The sequence below is a fragment of the Nomascus leucogenys genome, chromosome 4 (genome assembly GCF_006542625.1).
Source record: "Nomascus leucogenys isolate Asia chromosome 4, Asia_NLE_v1, whole genome shotgun sequence".
NCBI classification, from domain to species: Eukaryota; Metazoa; Chordata; class Mammalia; order Primates; family Hylobatidae; genus Nomascus; species Nomascus leucogenys.
The window spans coordinates 119,076,752-119,100,618 of NC_044384.1; the positions used below are offsets into that span (position 1 = coordinate 119,076,752).

The 23,867-nt window shown below is 44.0% G+C and overlaps 1 protein-coding gene across 1 annotated transcript in view; it reads right to left on the bottom strand.

Annotated features, from left to right (window-relative positions):
• Positions 1-1,786: 1,786 nt before the first annotated feature.
• The window catches only part of CMTM8 (CKLF like MARVEL transmembrane domain containing 8), a 131,426-nt gene continuing 109,345 nt past the window's right edge, over positions 1,787-23,867 (bottom strand). Inside the window, exons 2-4 of the mRNA XM_030812226.1 lie at positions 14,574-14,747; positions 4,133-4,249; positions 1,787-2,223 (exon numbers count right to left, since the gene is read on the bottom strand). Coding sequence (XP_030668086.1) covers positions 2,140-2,223; positions 4,133-4,249; positions 14,574-14,747 — 375 coding nt within the window. The 3' untranslated portion in view covers positions 1,787-2,139. The remainder of the gene's footprint in view (positions 2,224-4,132; positions 4,250-14,573; positions 14,748-23,867) is intronic.

Genomic DNA, 23,867 nt, shown 5'->3' on the forward strand with positions numbered 1-23,867 from the left:
GTTATTTCAGCTTTTCTGCAAAATCAGTGATGACTGGGAATCAGCTCCCCAAAGATCACAGCACCAATTGCCTACAGGTCTGTGCTATGGAAGCTCAGCCTTCCATGGCTTGCTACATTTTGGGCACAGAGTGGCCTCGTGTGCCCCCCGACACCATCCGCTCACACATCCATACCCTACACTCACCTCTCATTTTTGGAGCTCCCCTCCCCACTACCTCTTTGGGTGGGCCTAGTCCACAACCCCAGAACATTATTCATTGGTACTTTCAAAGGTCTGGGGTGGGTATGATTAGACACTGAAGAAATCTCAACTCTCCTATGTAGGGGTAATCAGAGCTTGGATATGGAATTAGAATCAGAAAAAGAGAACTAGCACAAACAGAAAAAAACAGCACTGCTAAACAGGTGAGAGATCAAGAGGCAGAGGCCATGGGAGTCATATCAACAGAGTGCACAGCTTCAGCTTTGTTCACTCTCATCAACTACACTAACGTTTCTGTGGTTTTTTGTTTTTCAAAAGCTCATATTGAAAAATCATCCAAGATACACTGCTGTACTAGCAAGAATCGTCCTACCTAAAAACACTTCCTCTAAGTACATACTGTCTTGCTGATGTGAGCTTTTCTCTTTACCTGATACTATCTAATAATGATGTTACAATATTTTTGCACTGGAGATTTGGAATATTGAAACCTTTTGGTCCAGCAGTGTCTTATTATTATTATTTTTCTTTTTTTGTTTTTTTTTTTGAGACAGGGCCTCACTCTGTTGCTCAGGCTGGAGTGCAGTGGCATGATCGTGGCTCACTGCAACCTCCTCCTCCCAGGTCCAAGGGATCCTCCTATCTCAGCCTTACAAGTAGCTGGGACCACAGGGCTGTACCACCATGCCTGGCTTATTTTTTGTATTTTTGATACAGATGGAGTTTTGCCATATTGTCCAAGCTGGTCTCAAACTCCTGACCTCAAGTGATCCACCCACCTCAGGCTCCCAAAGTGCTGGGATTATAGGCATGAGCCACCATGCCTGGCCTGGCCCAGTAGTTTTCACAAAAGATAGCACACATGTTACTGTGGTCAGCAATTTTTTTTTTTTGAGACGCAGTCTTGCTCTGTCAGCAGGCTGGAGTGCAGTGGTGTGATCTTGGCTCACTGCAACCTCTGCCTCCTGGGTTCAAGCGATTCTCCTGCCTCAGCCTCCCAGGTAGCTGGGATTACAGGCACCTGCCACCACGCCCAGCTAATTTTTGTATTTTTAGTAGAGACGGGGTTTCACCATGTTGGCCAGGCTGGTCTTGATCTTCTGACCTCGTGATCTGCCTGCCTCGGCCTCCCAAAGTGCTGGGATTACAAAGCATGAGCCACAGTGTCCAGCCAGCAAGATAATTTTAAGATATATTCAATATATTCAGATATTTATCCTTTTAATAGTTATATTTTTTTATAATGCATATTAGAAAAAATATCACAAGCACGTCAGTCACTGCACTTAGTAGCATAACTTCCCATGAGCTTATCACTGATGTCCAAGGCCAGGTCTGAATAGATGCTTTCTGGGGCAACCTGTTAGCATATGAAAATCATGAACACTGATCTATGATCCCCAGAATTGAGGAAATGAATCTCCTGCCTCTTTGCCCTGAGACTATGGATAAGTTTCTCCTGACAATATCATACCATGCAGCCCTGTGAAGAGGGAGACTTCCCAGCCCCCCGCCAGCCTTGAGAGCCTAGCCTCAAGCTTCAGCAGTAGGTCTCCTTTCTCCAATCAAACACAACATTAGCTGGGATTTTGCAACATTTAATCAAAAAAGAATCTGGCATCTTAAAAGTTAGGTTTACAAACTTGACACATTCTCAATATTAGCAATTTATCTATTTAAACATTGTCTAAGAAAATATGATCTATGAAGACATTAATACATTAATAAGATACTTAAGACTTCATTATAAGCTACAACACTTTGCAAATAAGTATCCAATTTAATTGTAACAAACCACAATTTGTGAGCAAATTTAAGAATACAAAAAACATTAATTAGTTAAATACAATTCTCTGGGAATATACATTATACCTACAGCTGTTTTTACAGTAAGAGTCTTCCTTTTTTTTTCCTTTTAATTATCAAAATGGTAAATCACTGTATGGTCCTGGATCTCCATGCTATAAAACTGAAATATGTGTTTCCAGCGTAGCAGATGGTGACCAGGAAGGCAAAGAACTGGAGAAAACAAAGCATAATAGAAGTGTGGTTCAGGGCACATCCTAATTAGCAAAAGTTATCATTTCACCTCCATGGAATCATGCACTCACTACCTTCTCTTGATGCCAGGCCTTGTCGTCTAAAACTACTTTATTGGTTCAATTACTATCCTTCTCAAATGATTTCTGGTTATGCTGTTTTTATTTTGGAGAACATCTGAAAGCCTGTAGTTTTGCTCAAATAACCTCAGGGAGTTCACTTAGGAGTGAATACGGCGGCAGTGCATCTGAGAAAAGTATATCATTTCTAATTTAGCACAGGCAATCTAGGTCTGGGGTACAGTCTCGGATTGCTACAGTGTCAGTTCACATAAATGAGTCGAGTGGGCCAGAGTAAGCAATGAGCCCACATGGTATGTGAGGTGTGAACAGGGAGGAGGAAAATGCAGGCCCTTCTTAATTAATGGGGCAGCCTCCACCCAGTTCTAGTTCATTCTTGCTATGTGTTAACTTGAGCCCAGTCTTGACAAAGCTTGTGATTTTTAATGTCACCGGCATCCATGTGCTCTACTTGTATTTTATTTTGTTTTTTTGAGGCGGAGTTTCGCTCTTGTTGCCCAAGCTGGAGTGCAATGGCGTGATCTTGGCTCACTGCAACCTCTGCCTCCTGGTTTCAAGTGAGTCTCCTGCCTCAGCATCCCAAGTAGCTGGGATTACAGGTGCCCGCCACCACCCCTGGCTCATTTTTTTGTATTTTTAGTAGAGATGGGGTTTCACCATGTTGGCCACGCTGGCCTTGAACTCCTGACCTCAGGTGATCCACCCGCCTAGGCCTCCCAAAGTGCTGGGATTACAGGCATGTGCCACTGTGCCCGACCAATCTACTTTTAAATAGAGATCTTCAAACAGAAATAAAAGTAAAGAATATGATGAACCCCCATGTACCATCAATCAGCTTTGACATAATCATTTTGGCATTTCTGTCTAACTGCCTCCCTCCTTCCCCCGATAGGCTTCTTTTGGAGATGGGCTATTTTAAGGCCAATCTCAGAGAGATTCTTAATACCAGTTTTTTTTAATTAGACAAATCATACACACTTATAGTTTAAAAATGCAAACAGAAGTATATAAATTAAAAAGTAAGGTCAGGTGTGGTGGCCCAAACGCCTGTAATTCCAGCACTTTGGGAGGCCAAGGCAGGAAGATCACTTGAGCCCAGGAAATCCAGACCAGCCTGTGCAACACAGCGAGACTTAGTCTCTACAAAAAAGTTAAAACATTAGCTGGGCATATGGTGGTGCAGGATTCTAGTCCCAGCTATTCAGGAGGCTGAGGTAGGAGGATGGCTCAAGCTGAGGAGTTCCAGGTTGCAGTGAGCTATAATTATGCCACTGCACTCCAGCCTGGGTGATGGAGCAAGACCCCTTCTCTAAAAAAAAAAAAAAAAAAAAAAAAAAAATTGAAGTTCCTTGTCCCATTCCCCTCATTTCCCGATCCCAGTCTCTAGAAGGAACCTCTACCGGTATATATTTTTCTAGGCATTCTCAATGCATAAACAAATATTTTCACTTAACAAAAAAACTAAATGGAATTACATTCTGTTCATTTTCTGCAACCTTCCCCCACTTAGTAAATTATAGGCAATAGAATTATTCTTAGCATGCTTTAAACAGCTTTTCTCCCTTGAATATTTATCTTGTTCCAGTTATTTGGCATTCACTCAAGCAGTCTCCCAGGCTTTTCCCACTTTGGGCCAGGAGGGCCCCCTGCCCCCTGCCAGTTTTAGGTATTTTCAAATCAATAACCAATTGCTAATTTGTCACTACTGCAAGCGCTGCTTTTTCCTGCAGATGACTCTGTCTTCCCCAATCCCAAGCAAGCCTTGGAGAGGGAAGAGGAGGATCATGTGGGGATGGAGGGCTACTCACCGATGAGGCCGCCCAGCTGTTGAAGTTGTGACTGTCCCTCTCAGGGGAGACGGAAGATGCATCTACAACAGCGGCAGAGAGGTACAAGACGAAGGCACTGCCGTTAAAGCACAGGCCCTGGGGGGACACAGGGGCAGAGTGTTTAGGGAGAGGGGAGGGTCTGCACACCTCTGGACTTCAGAAGTGACGAGGGCTGTACCTCTGGTGTGGGAAGGGGCCCAGGTGGACACCTGTGGGAGGGTGAGGGACAAGGCTGTGGGAAGGCAGCTCTCAGGGCCTTGGGGAGGCAGCAAGTGCAAGAGGAGAGGGTTTTACGGCAGCTCATACCAGATGCCGCCCCTGCCCCCACAAGACACTGAGACTGCATGCCGCCCCTGCAGTCATTTTGCTTCTTCCGTTTGCTCCTGAGCCTCATCTCATCCAGATGTCAGCCAAGCTGACGCTGTCTGAGGATGGCAGGCAGCAGTGGCAGCCACTCAGTGGGCTCAGCCTCAGCCCCTGGCCCTCAGCCGCAGCTGTAGCCCTTGCATGTGTCCCTGACATAGAGGCGCAATAGAGTGTCCCCCAAAACAGGTCCAGCTGACTCCCTAACCCCCTGTTCCAAACAGGGAGGGATATTTAAATGAGCTCCTCTGTCCTAGCTGCAAGTTCTTAAAAAGGCGGTTACAGCCCTTTGGGAACTAATGTCACCCTTGGCTTCACCTTATTTGTTCCTATTTTTAGAGAAGATATGTAAGTCCCGGTAGGTATTTGGTTTTCAGTTATGTCTAAACTCTAAGAAACCATGTTCTGAAACATGCATAGGAAACCATGCAAAGCTGGGTCCTGCCTGAACACACGGGAGGGGCAGGAGTGAGGTGAAACCAGAGCAGAAACCAACTGGGGAGGAAGGGGGATGCCTCTCAGGAGTGGGCCCTCTGTGGTCTAACATCTTTCCCTCAGTAACTTGGAGACAGAAGAAGGGGTAGGGGAAAGGGAGGAAGCAATCTCTTTCTTCTCAGAGAAAAAAAAGCTACATAGAATTTTCCCACTGCAGGCCCTAGCATTGTGGCAGAGGTTGTATGTCCCTGTTGCCACCTCCACCTGTGCTCACACTGTCCCCAGGTCAGGGCACTTAACCTTTAAGATAAGGGCTTCACCACAGTCAGACCCAGGGTCAGGCTGCCGAAACTGTCCCCTAAGAAGCCCTGGTCTCACTAAATGACTCATTAGGAATGTTGGTTGTGTTTTTTTGTTTACTTTTTGGTCTAGAAACACATCTGTGCATGAACACACAAGCCCTTACTGGTATTTTTTCTCCCATATCACCTCTTAGAATATAGAGTCACGCACATTTAGTACTTGCCAAACCATTTAGTCTTGTCTTGCCACTAATACTTCATAATTTAACTTTTCCCCTACTGATGGGCGTTTCAATGTTGCTAATTTTTCCAGGATTATAAATGCTACTGCAACGAACATCTTTGAGGATGTGTTTCAGGGCTCTCATGCGTGTCTAGTTCTTTATACAAGGAAAGAATGAGAATGAATGAAAAAGAATTCAGGGAAAGCTCAGCCTGGCCAGAACTGCCCTGACGTCCTGGGCCTTGTGCATGAGCCCACATGGATGAGGGGGCCAGAGAGGAGATGGGGAAAGAAAGACTCTCTGAGTCTAGGACCTGTGAACATGCAATGACCCCATCTCTCACTAAGTATGGCCCATTTTTCTGAACTCTAAAGAAAAAAGAAATTGCTATTTCCCTTGGAAATAAATGGGGAAGGGGAAGAGGGTTGGTAGAGACGTGAGCAGAAGGCAGGGGCATTCTCCCGCTGTGCACCCCCCCACACTGGGAGCTCTGCCAGGTTATTACAAGCCTCTCTCAGGCACTATCTCACGGTGCCTAACTCTGTGACTTCCCTAGTCTTGTTTAACACTCCCAAAAGTAAACATGTCCAGGGGAATGCCTGGGTTGGAGGAAATGTAGTGAAAATAGGTGGAGAGATGAAAGAAAAGAGAAGAGCAAAGAAACCAGGATCATCATAAAGGTTGAAAAAAGAAATCTGGGCTACAGAAATGAAGGAGGGATATGTGAAGCTTCAGAGGGTTCTAGAATGTTACTTAGCTTCATAGAAACATGAGGTCTTGTTGCTATAGAGAAATAGGCCCTGGATCAGAGACTCTTCAAGTTGAAAAACCTGATAGCTCCTCCAACTGAAATGCCAGTTCCCTGGGCCACGGTGAAAGAGAGCTACAAGGACAATATAGTAATTTAAAAATTCTGCTGGGTGCAGTGGCTCACACCTGTAATCCCAGCACTCCGGGAGGCCGAGGTGAGTGGATCACCTGAGATGTCAGGAGTTTGAGACCAGCCTGGCCAACATGGTGAAATCCCATCTCTACTAAAAATACAAAAATTAGCCGAGCGTGGTGATGGGCCCTGTAATCCCAGCTACTCGGGAGGCTGAGGCTCGAGAATCACTTGAACCTGGGAGGGGGAGGTTGCAGTGAGCCGAGATCACGCCACTGCACTCCAACCTGGGTGACAGAGTGAGACTCCATCTCAAAAACAAAAACAAACAAACAACAACAACAAAAACACACAAAAAAACAGAAGGTTTCCAACTTCTTTTTTTGGAGGAAGGGAGGAGAGAGAAGTCTACTCTTTTCTGAAAGTCAATCCCTCCTTGGTATAAAAATGTTCTCTTTTTTTTTTCTCTCAAATACCGGCTTATTTTTACCTAGCTATGCATAGTACTTATGGACATATTAAGATAAATCTCAGATCTCAAGATAATGGAAAGAAGCCCTGAGATAATATACAGTTAGTAAATTTGGCTGTGGGGACATGACCCAAGATGGTGGCTTAGGAAAGAGAGTTTACTCCTATCTAAGGTTTAGGCAGCCAGAGCTGGTCTGGCAGCCTCGGGGTGACAGGGACACAGGCTCCATCCACAATACTTGGCCATCTCCAGGTTCTCACCATTCTCCACATGGCCCAGGAGGTGTCTCACTACCACAGCAGAATCTCAGCTGCTAGGAAGGGGAGGAGGGGGAGGAGAAAAAAAGCAGCCCCACTTTAGGGCCATGAAGCTTCACACGTCACTGCTGCAAACATCCCCTCAGCTGGAACTCAGTCCCAGGGCCCACCCAGTGGCAGAGTGGCCAAGGCTCAACTGAAACTTCTATTACTACAGAAGAAAATGGATAGTGGGGGATAATGAGCAGCTCCTGTCCCTGGTGTTACATCTATTCAGACAGCTAAGAAGGCAAGATTTTCAGGCATCTGATACTGGGCCCTCAGGAGTTGAAAGACATAGCTACCTAGGTTCACCATCTGGCATACCCAAACCACCAAAAATTTAAGTGAACAGTTGGGAAGGATGGCTCCCCTGGAACTTCACCTGCCTCTCTTTTTAGCAGTTATTTAAATATCCTTCTGCTTAGTATAATCAGCCTTGTACACATCTTTTCCATCAGAGTCCATTTCTTTTCTGTCTTTTTTTTTTTTCTTTTGAGACAGAATCTTACTCTGTCACCCAGTCTGACTGCAGTAGTGTGATCTTGGCTCACTGCAACCTCTGCCTCTCAGGTTCAAGCGATTCTCCTGCCTCAGCCTCCTGAGTAGCTGGAACTACAGGCGCATGCCACCATGCCCGGCTAATTTTTTGTATTTTTAGTAGAGATGGGGTTTCACCGGGTTAGCCAAAATGGTCTCGATCTCCTGACTTCATGATCCACACGCCTCAGCCTCCCAAAGTGCTGGGATTACAGGCGTGAGCCACCGTGCCCGGACTAATTTTTATTTTTAGTAGAGACAGGTCTTGCTATGTTGCCCAGGCTGGTCTTGAACTCCTGGGCTCAAGTGATCCTCCTGCCTTGGACTCCTAAAGTGCTGGGATTACAAGGCATGAGCCACTGCACCTGGCCCAGAGTCCATTTCTTAAGGGTGGTAGGGATGTCCTCTTCACCTGTGGCTTGCCTTTCTGGCTCTCTAGTCCCTATTACCACACATTGCTGGAAGAGACACTCATGCTTGACAGAAGAGATTGGGTCTGGGCACAGGCTGAGGAAAAGGTACAGGCTGATGCTGGATAAGAATCCCCTTTTCCCTCCCCACCTTGTCTACGACCAGCTAGTAAAGGGGCTCAGTGCTACTCAAAGTGCAGGAGTGGTATCAGCACTATCTGGAAATCTGTCAGAAAAGCATGTTCCCAGGCGCTACCCCAGACACACTGAATCAGGTCTGTTGGGAATCTCCATGTAGGTTTCATCTAAAAAGCTATATTTTGAATCCACGACCGAAAAAGAAAGAAGGAAGATATGATAAGCAACTAGGAGAAGGGCTGCAGGATACAGGAGATGGGCCAGTGCAGCGCTCACAGCTATGTGGCTTTGGGGAAACAACCTCTTTAGCTGTTTCATCTGTGGCAGAGCTGCTGGCTGTCCCCTGCTATGTTTCTCTCTTCTTATGTGGTAATGGAGTTTCCAGCTGAGCACATGGCCTCCTAAAGATTCCACCTTCCAGCCTCCTTTGGAAGATGTGGTCAGGTGACCACGTTTAGGCTAAAGAATGTGAGCAGATGTAACATATACAATGTCAACACTGTGCCTTAAAGGTAAGAAGTGTGCCCTCCATTGCCCACTTTTTACCTTCTCTCCCCCTGACTAGGAATGTAGATATGATGGCAGGTGCTGAAGCTGCTACCTTGGACCACAGGCCAACTGTTAAAGATGGCAGAGTCGCAAGAAAGGAGGAACCCGGGGTACAGGTGATCTTATAGAACAGGTGACTTACCTCTGGACTATCACAGGAGAGAGAAATAAGTTTTAAACCAATGCTATTTTGGACCTCTCTTATAGGGATTAAACCTACCATCAAACTGATTGTACTCAATTTACAAAATGGAAAAACTATACAAGTCTCACCCATCTCAAAGGAGACCATATTGTTAAAGAGTTGTGTAAACTATAAAGTATACACAGTAACTTACTTTTCTTATTCCTGTTTAATGATTGTATCAGCTAGAGGCCAGAGGCAGTCATTTAGAACTTGACTGTGCCCGTCAGGCTAAGGCATTTGCATTGACTTGTTAAGAGGAGACAGGAAGACTCAATGGATCCTGGTTATAACATGATCCCACCAGGTGACAGCAGGGACTTAGGCCTGTAGGTTCAGGCAGGCTGGCTGGAGACAGAGCCAACAGGAAGGTCCCATTTTCTGACTCTCAGCCCCTGCTAATAAGTCATGTGCTCAGTTCCGGCACCATCATTAGAAGAAGGGTCTTTTGGAAGATTTACAATAACAAATGGGACTCTTTAGAGCTGCTATGCTGAAAAGACCGCCAAGACCCAACATCTAGGCTGGCACTTCCTGCTCAGGATGGCACAGTGGAAATGGCTACTTCCAAGGGCAAGAGAAACTGGAATATCTGTGTATACTGGGAGCCAAACAGACTCCAAGGTTCACAACTGTGGTTGGTATTAGAAGACCTGCCTCCCATTCCTGGCTCTCAAGCATCCTCTCAGTGCCCCAGTTTCTTCATCTGCAAAATGGAAATAATGCATTCTATCTTTGCAGAGTTACTGTAAGGATTAAATGAAATGATGTAAAATATAAAGGACCCAGTGTGATATCTGGCACAGAGTATGTGCTTAAGAAATAGTAACTGCTGGCCAGGTGCGGTGGCTCTAGCCTGTAATCCCAGCACTTTGGGAGGCCAAGATGGGCAGATAACCTGAGGTCAGGAGTTCAAGACCAGCCTGGCTAACACAGTGAAACCCTGTCTCTACTAAAAAAATACAAAAATTAGCTGGGTGTGGTGGTGGGCACCTGTAATCCCAGATACTCAGGAGGCTGAAGCAGGAGAATTGTTTGAACCCGGGAGGTGGAGGGTATAGTGAGCCGAGATTGCACCACTGTACTCCAGCCTGGGCAATAAAGTAAGGCTCCATCTCCAAAAAAAAAAAAAAAAAAAGAAAAAGAAAAAAAATAGTAGCTGCTTTTACTGGTAAAAGGAGACAAACATCCCTGCTCTCTGGAGCTCACAAGGCTTGCAGTGAAGTCAGCAGGGATGAGCTACAGAGGACGAATCCTCAGGAAACACATGCGTGTAGACCCTAGTGCTTGGTGCTATGAAGAAGGCAAATTTTATTGCTCTGAACTTTTAGCTTAAATCAGATTTGTTGGAAAACCTATCCAAGTCTCCCTGAATAAATGGTATCATAACAGTTGTAGCCCAGGAGCTCAGAGGCGCTAGTAGGAACCAGCTGTGGTTTCTGCTGCATATTAAAAATGGATATAGGTCACTTTCTACCTCCCCAGACACATTAAGGGAATGAGCTATTGTTAAGATAAGATTCCAATGCAAAGTTCATGCCTTATCAATGGAGGCACTACACGTGAGATTATAAAACTCTGGTTTCTGTAGTGGTCTCCCAGACAAGTTCCCAGGGGACTAAAACCAAGTCTACCAATCCCTTCTCTGCAATCTTAGATTCCCTAAATGCTCTGAAAAGCAAGAGTAAATTCAAAAGTCATTTGGTAGTAAAAGCTGACCTGAGCTGACATGGGAGCAATGTGGTCTTCATTATCACTCTTAGCAGGAAAATCCACGTGTTCTTGCAGAAACATTAATTTGTCTCATTACAGTGCAGCCCCAGATTCAGGCGTACATATTGTCGTAAATGCACTAAATCACCTTATTACCTTTCCAAAATTTGAAAAAACAAACAAACAAACAAAAAAAACAAAACTCTTAGGCTGGGCGCCGTGGCTCACGCCTGTAATCCCAGCACTTTGGGAGACCGAGGCGGGTGGATCACCTGAGTTCGGGAGTGTGAGATCAGCCTGACCAACATGGAAAAACCCTGTCTCTACTAAAAATACAAAATTAGCTGGGCGTGGTGGCGCATGCCTGTAATCCCAGCTACACGGGAGGCTGAGGCAGGAGAATCGCTTGAACCTGGGAGGTGGAGGTTGCAGTGAACCGAGATTGCGCCATTGCACTCCAGCCTGGGCAACAAGAGTGAAACTCCATCTCAAAACAAAACAAAACAAACTGTTAATTCACATCTGACCCAAAGGTTTTGACTCAGGGATTATGGATCTATAACTATTTTTAAACCAGTGTTTCTCACACTTTAGATGCCTAAGAATTATCTGGAAATCTTGTCATAATAGAGATCCTGAAGCCCTCTACAGAATTTCTGATTCAGTCAGTACAAATCAGAATTAGAGTAGGGCCTAACATTCCGTATTCCTAATAATCTCCCAGTGATGCTGCTGGTCCAGGGACCACACTTTGAGTAGCAAGAGTTTAGGCAGTCCAATTCGGCACCAGGAGCCTGTCAGCTGCCTCAGCACAAAGTCCCAGCCTGACACTTGCTATGCTCCTGATTTGTGCTGGGACACGACAGTTGGGCTGGCATCTGAATCCCCCACAGGCTGTTCTGTAAGAGATTCTGCTGGGCACTGGAAAATATGGAAGTTTAGTCAGAGCCTTTAGTTGTTAACAGATGGAAGCTTTTTCCATTCTCCACTCTGGATATTTGGTTAACACCATGTACCCAACTCACAAATGCTTTGAGAAGTTACAAAGGTGTATTTAGTTGTAACAGTAAACATAAACCCCAACCAGAAGTCAGACATGTTTGACCTGTAGCTTCTGCCAGCAGCAAACGAATTCTAAGAATATGGCTGTAAGCATTTTAAAATTGGGAGAGTTCACACCAAAGCTCAGATTTCTAGATTGCCTTAGAAAACAAACAGAAAATTTAGCAATCCTGGGAGCACATTTCCAGCTATTTATTTGTGAAGTGAAGCATATTCTCAAGTTGTTTAAGATGCTAAGAAAGTGTGTCTGGGTGGCAAGGTTCAATACCATGCTGAGTTTACTCACTTGTACGACCTGACTGGTGCCTCACACATGTGAGTGTGCAACCCCTGACCTGGAGGCTGACAGCCTTGCTTAAGGGGGATAAATGATTAAACCCTTCTAAAGGGATTAGGAGTCCTGGTTTCCTGGTGTCTGGCTGCAGTTCCTACCCACTGGAGCAGGATGAGATCAGAAAACAAATGCAGATGGAATTCAAAAGATGTGGACCCCTACTGTGTGTAAATCTGTGCAAAGTCACAAGACTCCAAACCTCAGTTTCCTTATCTATAAAATGGGGACACACCTTACAATAATAAATTCTGATAGTGAAAATCAAAGCATTTTAAAACTAGGGGTGCCGGAAGTAGGCATTGTTAATATTCTTTTTAAAAGTCCTATTAAAGGCAATATTTTAAAATTTTTAATGTAATAAATCAGTGAAGGAGTTTTAGGCTTGGAGAAGAGAAAGACTATATATGATCTAGACAAGAGGTCTGTAAACTATGGCCTGTGGGTCAAATCTGGCCCACCACTAGTTTTGTTTTGTTTTTTTGAGACAGTCTCACTCTGTCACCCAAGCTGGAGTGCAGTGGCGTGATCTCAGCTCATTACAACCTCCGCCTCCTGGGTTCAACCGATTCTCCTGCCTCAGCCTCCTGAGTAGCTGGGATTACAGGCATGTGCCACTACGCCAGGCTAATTTTTGTATTTATAGTAGAGACGGGATTTCGCCATGTTGGCCAGGCTGGTCTCAAACCCCTGACCTCAGGTGTCTACCCAAAATGCTAAGATTACAGGCGTGAGCCACCGCGCCCGGCCACCAGCAGTTTTTGTAAATAAAGTTTTACTGGAACACAGCCATGCTCATTCATTTACAAATTGCCTATGGCTTCTCTCAATGCTGCAGGCAGAGTTGAGTGGCTGGGCCATAGGAGTATAGCCCAAGACGACTACAATACTTACTATCTGGTCCTTTACAGAGACAGCATGCCAATTGCTGATCTAGATAACATAACTAGAAATTGAGACTCAGGCAAAAGGGGAAAGAAGGGTACTGTCCATTCCTCCATCCCAACAATTTGCTCCCCTACTACACTGTCCAAGTTCCTCTTCTTCCAAGTTCACAGGCGCTTTCTTCAAGACCCACCCTAGGACACAACTTTCTCCAAAACGGCGTTCCTTAAATTCCAACCTACTTTGATTATTCCCTCATCCTGTGTTCCTATAGTTACTATTACTTCAAGGTGCTAACTTTTTTTGAATCCAGCATCTAAATGAGTCTTTCCCTCCTGATGCCCACCTGAGGCAGCAAAACACCAATTCTAACAAGGCTGCTTCCACCACCCTAGACAGTGATTAAGCACCTTGTTTGGAATTACTTTTCAAACTTGCAACGCTTTCTTGAAAACCTTAATGAAGAGTCCTTACTTTTGGATTTGGGGAAATTGTCAAGAGTCAGTCAATCTGCTCTGTGAAATAAAATCAGACTTGTTTTCCTGGGGGACTTAGCTTAGCAACACAGAAAGAACAAAGCCAGGTGCGTTTTGAACAATGATAGTGTTGTCTGAAAGTCTGCCAACTTAACTTAGTCTATAACCACAAACAGACTATATTTCAAATTTGGTTCATCAGTCAGTTATTTGGAACTAAATATTTTTTCTCACATATTGGTTGAAAACAGACAAAAAAATAGTATCACTGGAGAGCTCTGTTTTATACATAAACACATGTGGTACCATTGGGATTTTTTTTGTAAATCATTTAGCTACTTTGAATTTCCCAACCAGATTGTCAATGCTCTTAAGGCAAGTGGAACCCACTTTCCATCTCTGTGAATCCACTTAGGATGTGTGTGTTCGATCTCCAGGATGAAGCTAAATGTCACTTCTTCTCTGAAGAGTTCCCAGCCATCCTAAGCTGAGGTGGCAGCCTCCATCACTTTCTACACAGCCCCACTGCAGCGTGTGCCACAGGGTCTCGTATCTACTCATTTTCTTATCTATATCCCCTGGACCACATTCACCATCCTGCATTTAGCATGGTGCCAGAGCCAGGATGAGAATCCAGTCATTCCTGACAATTCTCTTTTTCAAATATATAAGAACACCTATGTGTTCTAATAGCAATTTTCATTTGCATTCTAACTCTATACCCAATGTGCTCCAACATCAAAGAGGTGTGATGTACAAAGAGTTAAGGCCACAGCCCCAGGAGAGGTTTATAGGAAGCACGATCTGCAGAGGTTGGCACCCTGACATATTTATTTCCAGTTGACATTGTTAACAGGGAAATAATAAAATGAGAGTCTAAAGGAGAGAACCTGGCTTTTCTTGATTCAGTCTTCTGAGAACTGGTTTGCAATTCTGCCTGAAAGAAATTTCTGGACCTTCTAATGTGCCCAGTTTCACACCCAGGTGTAAGCCACTTGATAGGCAATTAGATGATGTTGAGATTATCTGCTGTGTTGGGTTCTCCATGGTATGGCCCACCTTTCTGGGCAGAGAGACAGTCTTGGATTGACTAGTAGAGGACTAATGCCATCTACCGAGTGGGCACTGGACAAGACCACCACCCACGGCTTCCTTACCACTGTTGTCCAGGGCACCTGAGGAATCCTGGTGTAGGTCATTGTTATGTAGATAATGAGGAAGAAGACGGTGAGGACCCAGTAAAATACAGCTACAAACATGACCCAGCCAAATGCGGGGACCCGGAAGTACTCAGTTCCGGCGATAAGCGTCCATACCAGCAGCCCCAGAACCTGTAAAGTGGTAGAAGCAGTGGAGAGAGGAGGGGAAAGTAGAAGATAAAGAAGGAAGGAGGGACAAAGACAAAAAATTATACAGAATGTCAATTACAACTTATTTATTTATTTATTTGAGACGGAGTCTCGCTCCCGTTGCCCAGGCTGGAGTGCCGTGGAGCAATCTCGGCTCACTGCAAACTCCACCTCCCGGGTTCAAGGGATTCTCCTTCCTTAGCCTCCCGAGTAGCTAGGATTACAGGCGTGCACCACCATGCCTGGCTAAGTCAATCACAACTTTCACGCATATACCCCTACCTCCCCCTGCCATGACTTAAAAATATTACAGGGTTTGCAAACTCATGTGCCTACAAATCCCAGGAAGGTAACCATGGCAGTCCAGGCAGGGACCAATAATATCTTATTTTAGGGGGTTCTCTTAAAATTCAGCTCTAGCTGATAGTTGTGGGCTGGTTTTGCCAGATCTTCTCCATCCCAGGAGAACACAGAAACTCAAGCTTGTACATAATAATCTTGATTTTAAATATTAGCACTAATCAGGGGTTCTAAAATACCACTTGGTGAAAAACAACATCCATGGCTGGAATTTGCTCCCAGGCTGATACTTGTCAAGGAAACAAGACTGAAGATGCACTTGGAGGTGGTCCCTGGAGCTGATCTGCTTTCAAGGGATGAACCTCTGGGCATTCCCTGCTGTTCTCACAGATGGCCAGTAACATGTGGTCTGAGACAGCTTTCAGAAGACAGAATGAACAACAGCCCAGTCCAGATGTGGACACTCAGTATTTTACCACATGTTGTGCATTTACCCCAGCAATAGTCATCCAATTGCTGACGAGTAAGACCATACCCAAAGCCAAATTAACACCACTCATTAACTAAAGGAAGACTTCATCAAGGAAAAGGAAACTGACCTAAACTGTAGATGTCTTGAGTCCTGGACAAAGGAAGGCTACAGCAAGGTATGCACTCACATTCTAGCACCTTCCAGGTGGACTTTATTACTAAGTCACAAAAAAGTTGAGATGTGAACCACATGCCCAGGACACAGCAACAGGAGTCCAGGGTGGGCTCTAGCCCTGCAAGTCCTGGCTCGCTGTGTGACAGGACAAATAATTTCATTTCTGGTTTAGCTTTCTTTGTGGTATATGAAACAAAATACTAAAGTAACTCTAATCACCAAGATCGGGAGACAGATTTCCTTTATTTGTTTGACATAGGAGCACCTACAGTATCTGGGTTTCCTGCTATCAGGCCCCAAGGACAGTGGTATACAAATTGTACATATCTTGCTTGTAGAGAACTAAAGTCTAGTGGAGGGAAATACCTGACCAATTACAACTGTGGCAAATGTTATGAAGAAGGTAAAGGGTATGATAAGGGTCTATGATGGGGGAAATGACCTTGCTGGCAGGCATAGGAAGCATCGGAGAAGTCCAGGCTGAAGAATAACCTGAAGGCTGAAAGCACTAGCAAGACAGAAGCAGAAAGGCAACACTATAGGCAGAGGACACAGCATGGGCAAAGGTCTGAAGGTGGGAAGGGCTCTGCTACCTTCTAGAACCTGTAAGAATGTGTAGTAAGTTAGGATATTGGTGCAAAATGTTAGAGAGCTGGGGAAGGTCAGATGATATGAGCCCAGGAGGCCTGGGGATTTTGTGCTTTATCTGAAGGGCAGTGGGAGAGTTTTAAGAAAGAGAATGTTAAGATTAGGCTAGATTTTTTTATAAAGCCACTCTGGCTGCAGGTCGAGAATGGACTTGTGGAGGGGAAAGGGGGAGCAGTGGTGTGGAGACAAATTCAGAGAGTGTGCAATAATCCAAGTGGAAGAATATGAAGTCTTCAAGACCAATATGGTGGCAGTGAATATTGAGAAGTGAGTGAATTCAAGACAAATTTCAGCAGATGGGACTTCAATGGATTAGATATGGGGTTGGGGGAGGAGAAGGGAGAGGATACAATGGAATGATCCCCAGGTCTCTAGAAAGATTTCTGGAGTAGATCAGAGTTTGACTTGTTCTGTTGGAACAATGGAAGAGGAACGGGTTAAGGGAGTGTTGTTCATGAGTTGAATTTTCAACCTACTCAGTTTAAGGTAGTTGAGGACCTTCAAACAGGGATTAGAAGAAGTGGATGTTGAAGAGAGAAGACTTCAGGCCCTTCTTTAAGAAGACTTCCTGTGAAGATCTTGAAGCCATCAGACAGGTTTCCAAGGGACATGTTAAACTGCTTCCCGAGAGAAGCCACTTTCCTGGTACAGTTTGGGTGCCTGTGCCGGGGAGCAGCTAAGACTCTAAATGTTGCTGTTTCTGCTCTTTAGAGTTGAGCATCAATATTCTTTTATCAGCTTGATATTAGTAGATGAATTCCAGAGACAAGATGCTTAATGGAGATGTGCTTTTGTGTTTACATCTGTGGCAACAACACTTATTGAAAGTGAAGATACACAAAATGGGATATAATTCCAGAAAGTGCTCAGCCTCACACTAATGAGGTTTTTGGCCCGAATTGATTCTGACAGGTAATCTATACACATGTATTTGACATTCTGTTGGATCAGTAAGACTGGTAATAGATGTAAGCCTCTGATGGCAGCATCTGAAACATTTCAGGCTTCTTGATTGAGATAGGGTCAGAACGGCCTTTTGTGGATGATTCACATAGGAAACATAACAGTGAGTGAAGAGGCACTGTAGACGTGTTGATAGTGTCTCTCTGTGTGATCACAAGGGCTTAAGAGTTTCCATCACAAGTCTGTATCCAGCTAAACAGGCTCAACTCACAGTTCTTGGCTCTGAATGCAAAAACGTTTTTCATTATTAACAAAAGTGAAGCCTGCTGTCCAGGACTGCATTGTCTAGTTTGCTGGCTGTGGTCGTCTTTTACACAAAGGCACAATATTGTTAACTGAGCCGTCTTTCAAAGAACGGGAATACTTGACCCATGACCTCACAAGCAAACAAAGTAAAAAGAATGTCTCTGTCAAGAAAAGAATTGTTCTACCCAAGTGAATTTCCTAGGTAACTGAAATATATCAAGAAGCAAACCTTTTATCTCCACTATAACCAATACTGATAAAAACCACTCTTCAAAAATGTTACTTATCTTTTGCTTTGTGTTTAAGATAAACCTGAATCTTTATTTGCTTAGACTATAAAAATACTGTTTGTTTTCCCTGATAAGCATTTCTTTTTTAGGCTAAGACTTTCTTTTGTAATGGCAAAACTAAGACTTTTAAACAATTTCAAAATGATAAATGCAGGTAAAAAAATTAACATAGTGAGCCGGGCATGTTGGCTTACACCTGTAAATCCCAGCACTTTGGGAGGCTGAGGTGGGTGGATCATGAGGTCAAGAGATCGAGACCATCCTGGCCAACATGATGAAACCCCATCTCTACTAAAAATACAAAAATTAGCTGGGCGTGGTGGTACGTGCCTGTAGTCCCAGCTACTCGGGAGGCTGAGGCAGGAGAATCACTTGAACCCAGGAGGCAGAGGTTGCAGTGAGCCAAGATTGCGCCACTACACTCCAACCTCAGCAACAGAGGGAGACTCCATCTCAAAAAAAAAAAAAAAAAAGTTAACACAGAAGTATATAAAGAAATGACAACCCCCTTCCCTATCTGCCAGTTATAAAAATTCAAGAAAAACCAACATAAACAATTTTGTATTTACCCTTTCTGGCCTCTTTCCTTGCATTTATAACCACTGCCTGCACATCTTTCTCTTTCTCCCTTATAAATATGGATCACTCTGTTCACAGAGTCTATAACTTGCTTCTTTCAGTTAGTAATACCATGGGGGACAACTTTCCACACTACTACACACGTATCTCTGCCAATTTTAACAGTTGCTCAGTCTTCCATAATTCATGTAACGAATCCCCTATTGATGGAAATTTAGGTTGTCTTCTTTATGTTTGTATAAAAATGCTCAGAAACATTTTTATAACCTATGCCTCTGTATACCTGAATTCCAGGACAGATTTCTAGGAGGAAAATTTCTAGAATTTTAAGCTTTAGAGGTACTACCAAATTGTTCGGCAAAAGCTTGTAGTAATTTACTGACCAGGCATAGTGGCTCACGCCTATAATCCCAGCACTTTGGGCTGCTGAGGTGGGCGGATCACTTGAGGCCAGGAGCTTGAGACCAGCCTGGCTAACATGGCGAAACCCCATCTCTACTAAGAATACAAAAATTAGCTGGGCATGGTGGTGCATGCCTGTAATCCCAGCTACCAGGGAGGCTGAGGCAGGAGAATAGCTTGAACTGGGGAAGTGGAGGTTGCAGTGACCTGAGATTGCACCACTATATCCAGCCTGGGCGCAGAGCGAGACTCTGTCTCAAACAAACAAACAAAAAACAAAAACAAAAAACCTTAGTTTACGCTGTTATCAGTATACGCATGCTTTTGCACCTTCACCAGACTAAATTTCTATGTTTTAAATGGCTAAAAACCTGATTTTAAAAAAACAGAACCCATGTTTTAACTTTCACTGCTGTATTGAAATACAGTATAAAGAAAAGTATACAAATCCTAAGTGAACAGCTTGGGCAAGTTTCACTAACTGAACAAACCTGTGTAACCAGCATCCAAATCAAGAAAAAGAACACAGCCAGCACCTGAAAACCTTACCCCCATTTCTAGTTACTCCTCTCCTCTTAAGGAGACAATTGCCCTGATTGCTATCATCCTAGATTAGTTTCTGCTTTTGATCTTCATATAAATGAATCTTATAGTATTCAGTCTTATGTCTGACATCGCTTGCTCAATACTGTCAGAGAGTCATCTGCAATACCAAAGGTAGTTTCTTCTTTCTCCTGGCTTCTCAAATTTGACCATCAGAATCACCTGGAGGGCTTGTTGAAACAAATGGCTAGGCCTACCGCTTGCCTGTGATTCAGGTGTAGGATGGATCTGACAATCTGCACTCCTAACAAGTTCTCAGGTGATGCTGATGCTGCTGGCTCAGGGACTACACATGAAGAAGCACTGATGAATAGCATCTTGTTTCTACTTTAGTTTGCATTTTTCTTCATCAGTGTCGAGGACAGTAGAGCATTTTTTTGAATGCTTATAATACTTATCAACCACTTAGAGTTCTCCTCTTATTTCTTGATAGTTTTTTTTCTTTTTACTTTTTTTTTTTGTGAGTGTGTGTGGTTTTTTTAAGACAGCCGCACTCCAACACCCAGGCTGGAGTGCAGTGGCATGATCTTGGCTCACTGCAACCTCCGCCTCCCGGGTTCAAGGATTCTCATGCTGCAGCCTCCTGAGTAGCTGTAATTATAGGAATGCACCATCATGCCCGGCTAATTTTTTGTATTTTTAGTAGAGATGGGGTTTCACCATGTTGGCCGGGCTGGTCTCAAATTCCTGACCTCAAGTGATCTGCTCGCCTCATCCTCCCAAAGCACTAGGATTACAGGTGTGAGCCACTGCGCCTGGCCAGCCACTGTGCCTGGCCCGATAGGTTTTTAAAAGTCACTTCCTGATTTGTAGAGATCTTTACATAAGAGAGATGGTAACCAACTATCTATGTGGCAAATATTTTCTCTATCCAGTTTTATTTTTCAAAGTCATAGAGTCTTTTGTCTATGGAAGTTTTAAGTTTTTACATAATTTTTTTTTTTTTTCTGAGACAGAGTCTCACTCTGTTGCCCAGGCTGGAGTGCAATGGTATGATCAAGGGTCACTGCAGCCTCTACCTCCTGGGCTCAAGTGATCTTTCTATCTCAGCCTCCTGAGTAGCTGGGATTACAGGAATGCACCACATCTGGCTAACTTTTTGATTTTCATTTCTTTGTAGAGATGAGGTCTCGCTATGTTGCCCAGGCTGGTCTCGAACTCGTGGGCTCAAGTGATCCTCCTGCCGTGGTTTCCCAAAGTGCTGGGATTATAGGTGTGAACCACCATGGCTGGCTGACATAATTGGTTTTCTTTAACTCTTTTATTTTTACCTTCTTAGCAAGGTCATTCTCAACAGAAGATTATAAAAACATTCTCCTATATTTTTATAGTTTTGTATATATGCTTACATCTTTAATCCAACTAGCACTGAGTTCTATATATGGGGTAAAGAAAGGCAAATTTTATTTTTTTCTAGCAGATAGACAATTGACCCAATATCACTTATCAGTGTCTTCCCATATATTGTGGCAGTTTCTGGAATCTTTATTCCATTCCATTCACCCATGTTCAACTGCTGTGTCAGTGCCAATGACTGTAGCTTCAACATGTATTTCATGTACTTTAGCATTACTGGAAAGTATATCAGACTGAACACCTAATTTTGCTCCCTCCAAAAACCCTTCTAAAATTTTCAAGAGGATGGGTTGAATAGGAAAAGAGACAACAGCAACATCTTTAGAAGCTTAGAACAGAGCCAGGTGCGGTGGCTCATGCATGTAATTCCAGCACTTTGGGAGGCCAAGGCGGGTGGATCACTTGAGGTCAGAAGTTCGAGACCAGCCTGGCCAACATGGTGAAACCCCACCTCTACTAAAAATACAAAAATTAGGCTTGACGTGGTGGCTCACGCCTGTAATCCCAACACTTTGGGAGGCTGAGGCGGGCGGATCACGAGGTCAGGAGTTCGAGACCAGTCTGGCCAATATGGTGAAACCCTGTCTCTACTAAAAATACAAAAATTACCCGGACATGGTGGCACGTGCCTCTATCTAGTCCCAGCTACTCGGGACACTGAGGCAGAAGAATCACTTGAACCTGGGAGGCAGAGGTTGTAGTGAGCCGAGATCACACCACTGCACTTCAGCCTGGGTGACAGACTGAGACTCCGTCTCAAAAAAAAAAAAAAAAAAAAAAAAAAAATTAGCCGGGCCTGGTGGCATGCACCTGTAATCCCAGCTACTCAGGAGGCTGAGGCAGAAGAATTGCTTGAACCTGGCAGGCGGAGGTTGCAGTGAGTTGAGATCACGCCGTTGCACTCCAGCCTGGGTGACAGAGCAAGACTCTGTCTCAAAAAAAAAAAAAAAAAAAAGCTTAGAATACATATGAACAATGGATAACTGATTTAATGACCTTGAGAAAGCTGAGTTCTAAGGTGGTTAACAGGTAAGTCAAGAAACAAACCAACTTCACTGCAAAGTCTGAAAAGACTCAGGTAGCTCTAGGACAGGAAGTGAAGGTTGGAGGTGGGAGAGGAGCAGCTAAAATAAGGAGGATTGGTGGGAAGCTGTTTGAAAGTCGCTAAGTCCTTACCCTTTGCTCTACTGCAAGCTGCTGGGTGATTGCTCCACTTTTGTCATTAGTGTGAATGTTTATGCTCTAGATTAGGATTCCTCAACCTCAGGCATATTGACATTTTGTGCCAATAAAATTCTTTTTTTTTTTGAGACAAAGTCTCGCTCTGTCGCTCAGGCTAGAGTACAGTGCCACGACCTTGGCTCACTGCAACCTCTGCGTCCCAGGTTCAAGTGATTCTCCTGCCTCAGCCTCCTGAGTAGCTGGGATTACAAGCGTGCACCACCATACCCAGCTAATTTTTGTATTTTTAGTAGAGATGGGGTTTCACCATGTTGGCCAGGCTGGTCTCGAACTCCTGACCTCCAGTGATCTGCCTGCCTTGGCCTCTCAAAGTGCTGGGATTACAGGTGTGAGCCACCGGGCCTGGCCTGGCCAATAAAATTATTGATCTGGAGTGCTGCACTGTACACTGTAGGATGTGTATAGCAGCTTCCCTGTCCTCTACCTATTTGATGCCAGCAGCTGTGCTCCACCTCCCTACTCTTAATGGCAATCAAAAATGTCTCCGGATATTGCCAAATGTTCTCTGGGAGGCAAAATTACTTCTGATTGAGAAACACTGTAAAGAAGGTAAAACGAAATAGTCTCTGGATTGAGGGGCACAGTTGAAGGTTTGAACATTATAGTGGAAACAAGGGGCTTAAATGACTAAGTATTCAGTATGAAGACTTCCTCATCTATCCAATCCCTAACCTTTCCCTCTGCTTGCTTCTAAGAATACTGGCAGCCAGGTCTTCATTAGCATAAGAAAAAAGACAAAGATAGTGACTTTGGGGATTCCCCAACACGCAGCCCAGCCAGGTCAACCTTCAATGAAGTTCAAGGGTCATAAGCCCCATCCACATGCTCAGAGCATCCAGAGAGCTTTGCACTCTTAAAACATAGGCAGATAACCAAGATTACTGGATCTATGAAGAAAGCAAAGCCTATATAACAGGGCAGAGAGCAAAAACCTAAAAACAAACTGGAAGAAAGTAACTTTGAAGGGGTAGAAGAAAACATTTCCCACCCCAAAATCATCAGTATCTTAGAGAGAAAAGATATTACAAAAGTGAAAAAGAAACAGGAGGTTGCAAGAAGGACACAAAAATAGTCCTTCAAAACAAAAATAGTTTTTTAAATTAAAAATGGAACAGTAGAAATTAAAAACTCAATAGAAATGCCGCATGATAAAATCGAGAAAACCTCCTAGAAAATATAACAACAACGAAAAGAAAAAAACAGGTGAGATAAAGTGAAAAAGTTAGAGGACGGGTTCAGAAGGTCAAACATCTGATTAATAAGTTCCAGGGGCCAGGCGAGGTGGCTCATGTCTGTAATCACAGCACTTTGGGAGGCTGAGGTGGACGGACTGCTTGAGCCCAGAGTTCAAAACCAGCCTGGGTAACATGGCAAAACCCCATCTCTACCAAAAAAATACAAAAATTAGCTGGGTGTGATGGCACGTGCCTGTAGTCCTAGCTACTTGGGAGGCTGAGGTAGGAGGATTGCTCGAGCCTAGGAGGTCAAGGCTGTAGTGAGCTAAGATCAGAGTCAGATCTTGTCTCCAAAAAAAAAAAAAAAAAAAAAAAAAAAAGTTCCAGGAAGAGAGAGTGAAGAAAATGGAGGGAAAGAAATCAACTACTCAAGAAAACTCAAATCAAATAACTCAAGAAAACTCAGAATTTATGGATGTGAATTTCTATATAAACGGACTCCTCTATGTACCCAGCACAGTGGATGAAACAGACTCAAATCAAGGTACATCATGAAATTTCAGAACATCAGGTACAAAGAGAAGGTTCTCTAAACCACCAGAGAACAAACAGGTTGCCTAATAAAAGAGGCAGAAACAAGAACGGCTTTTAA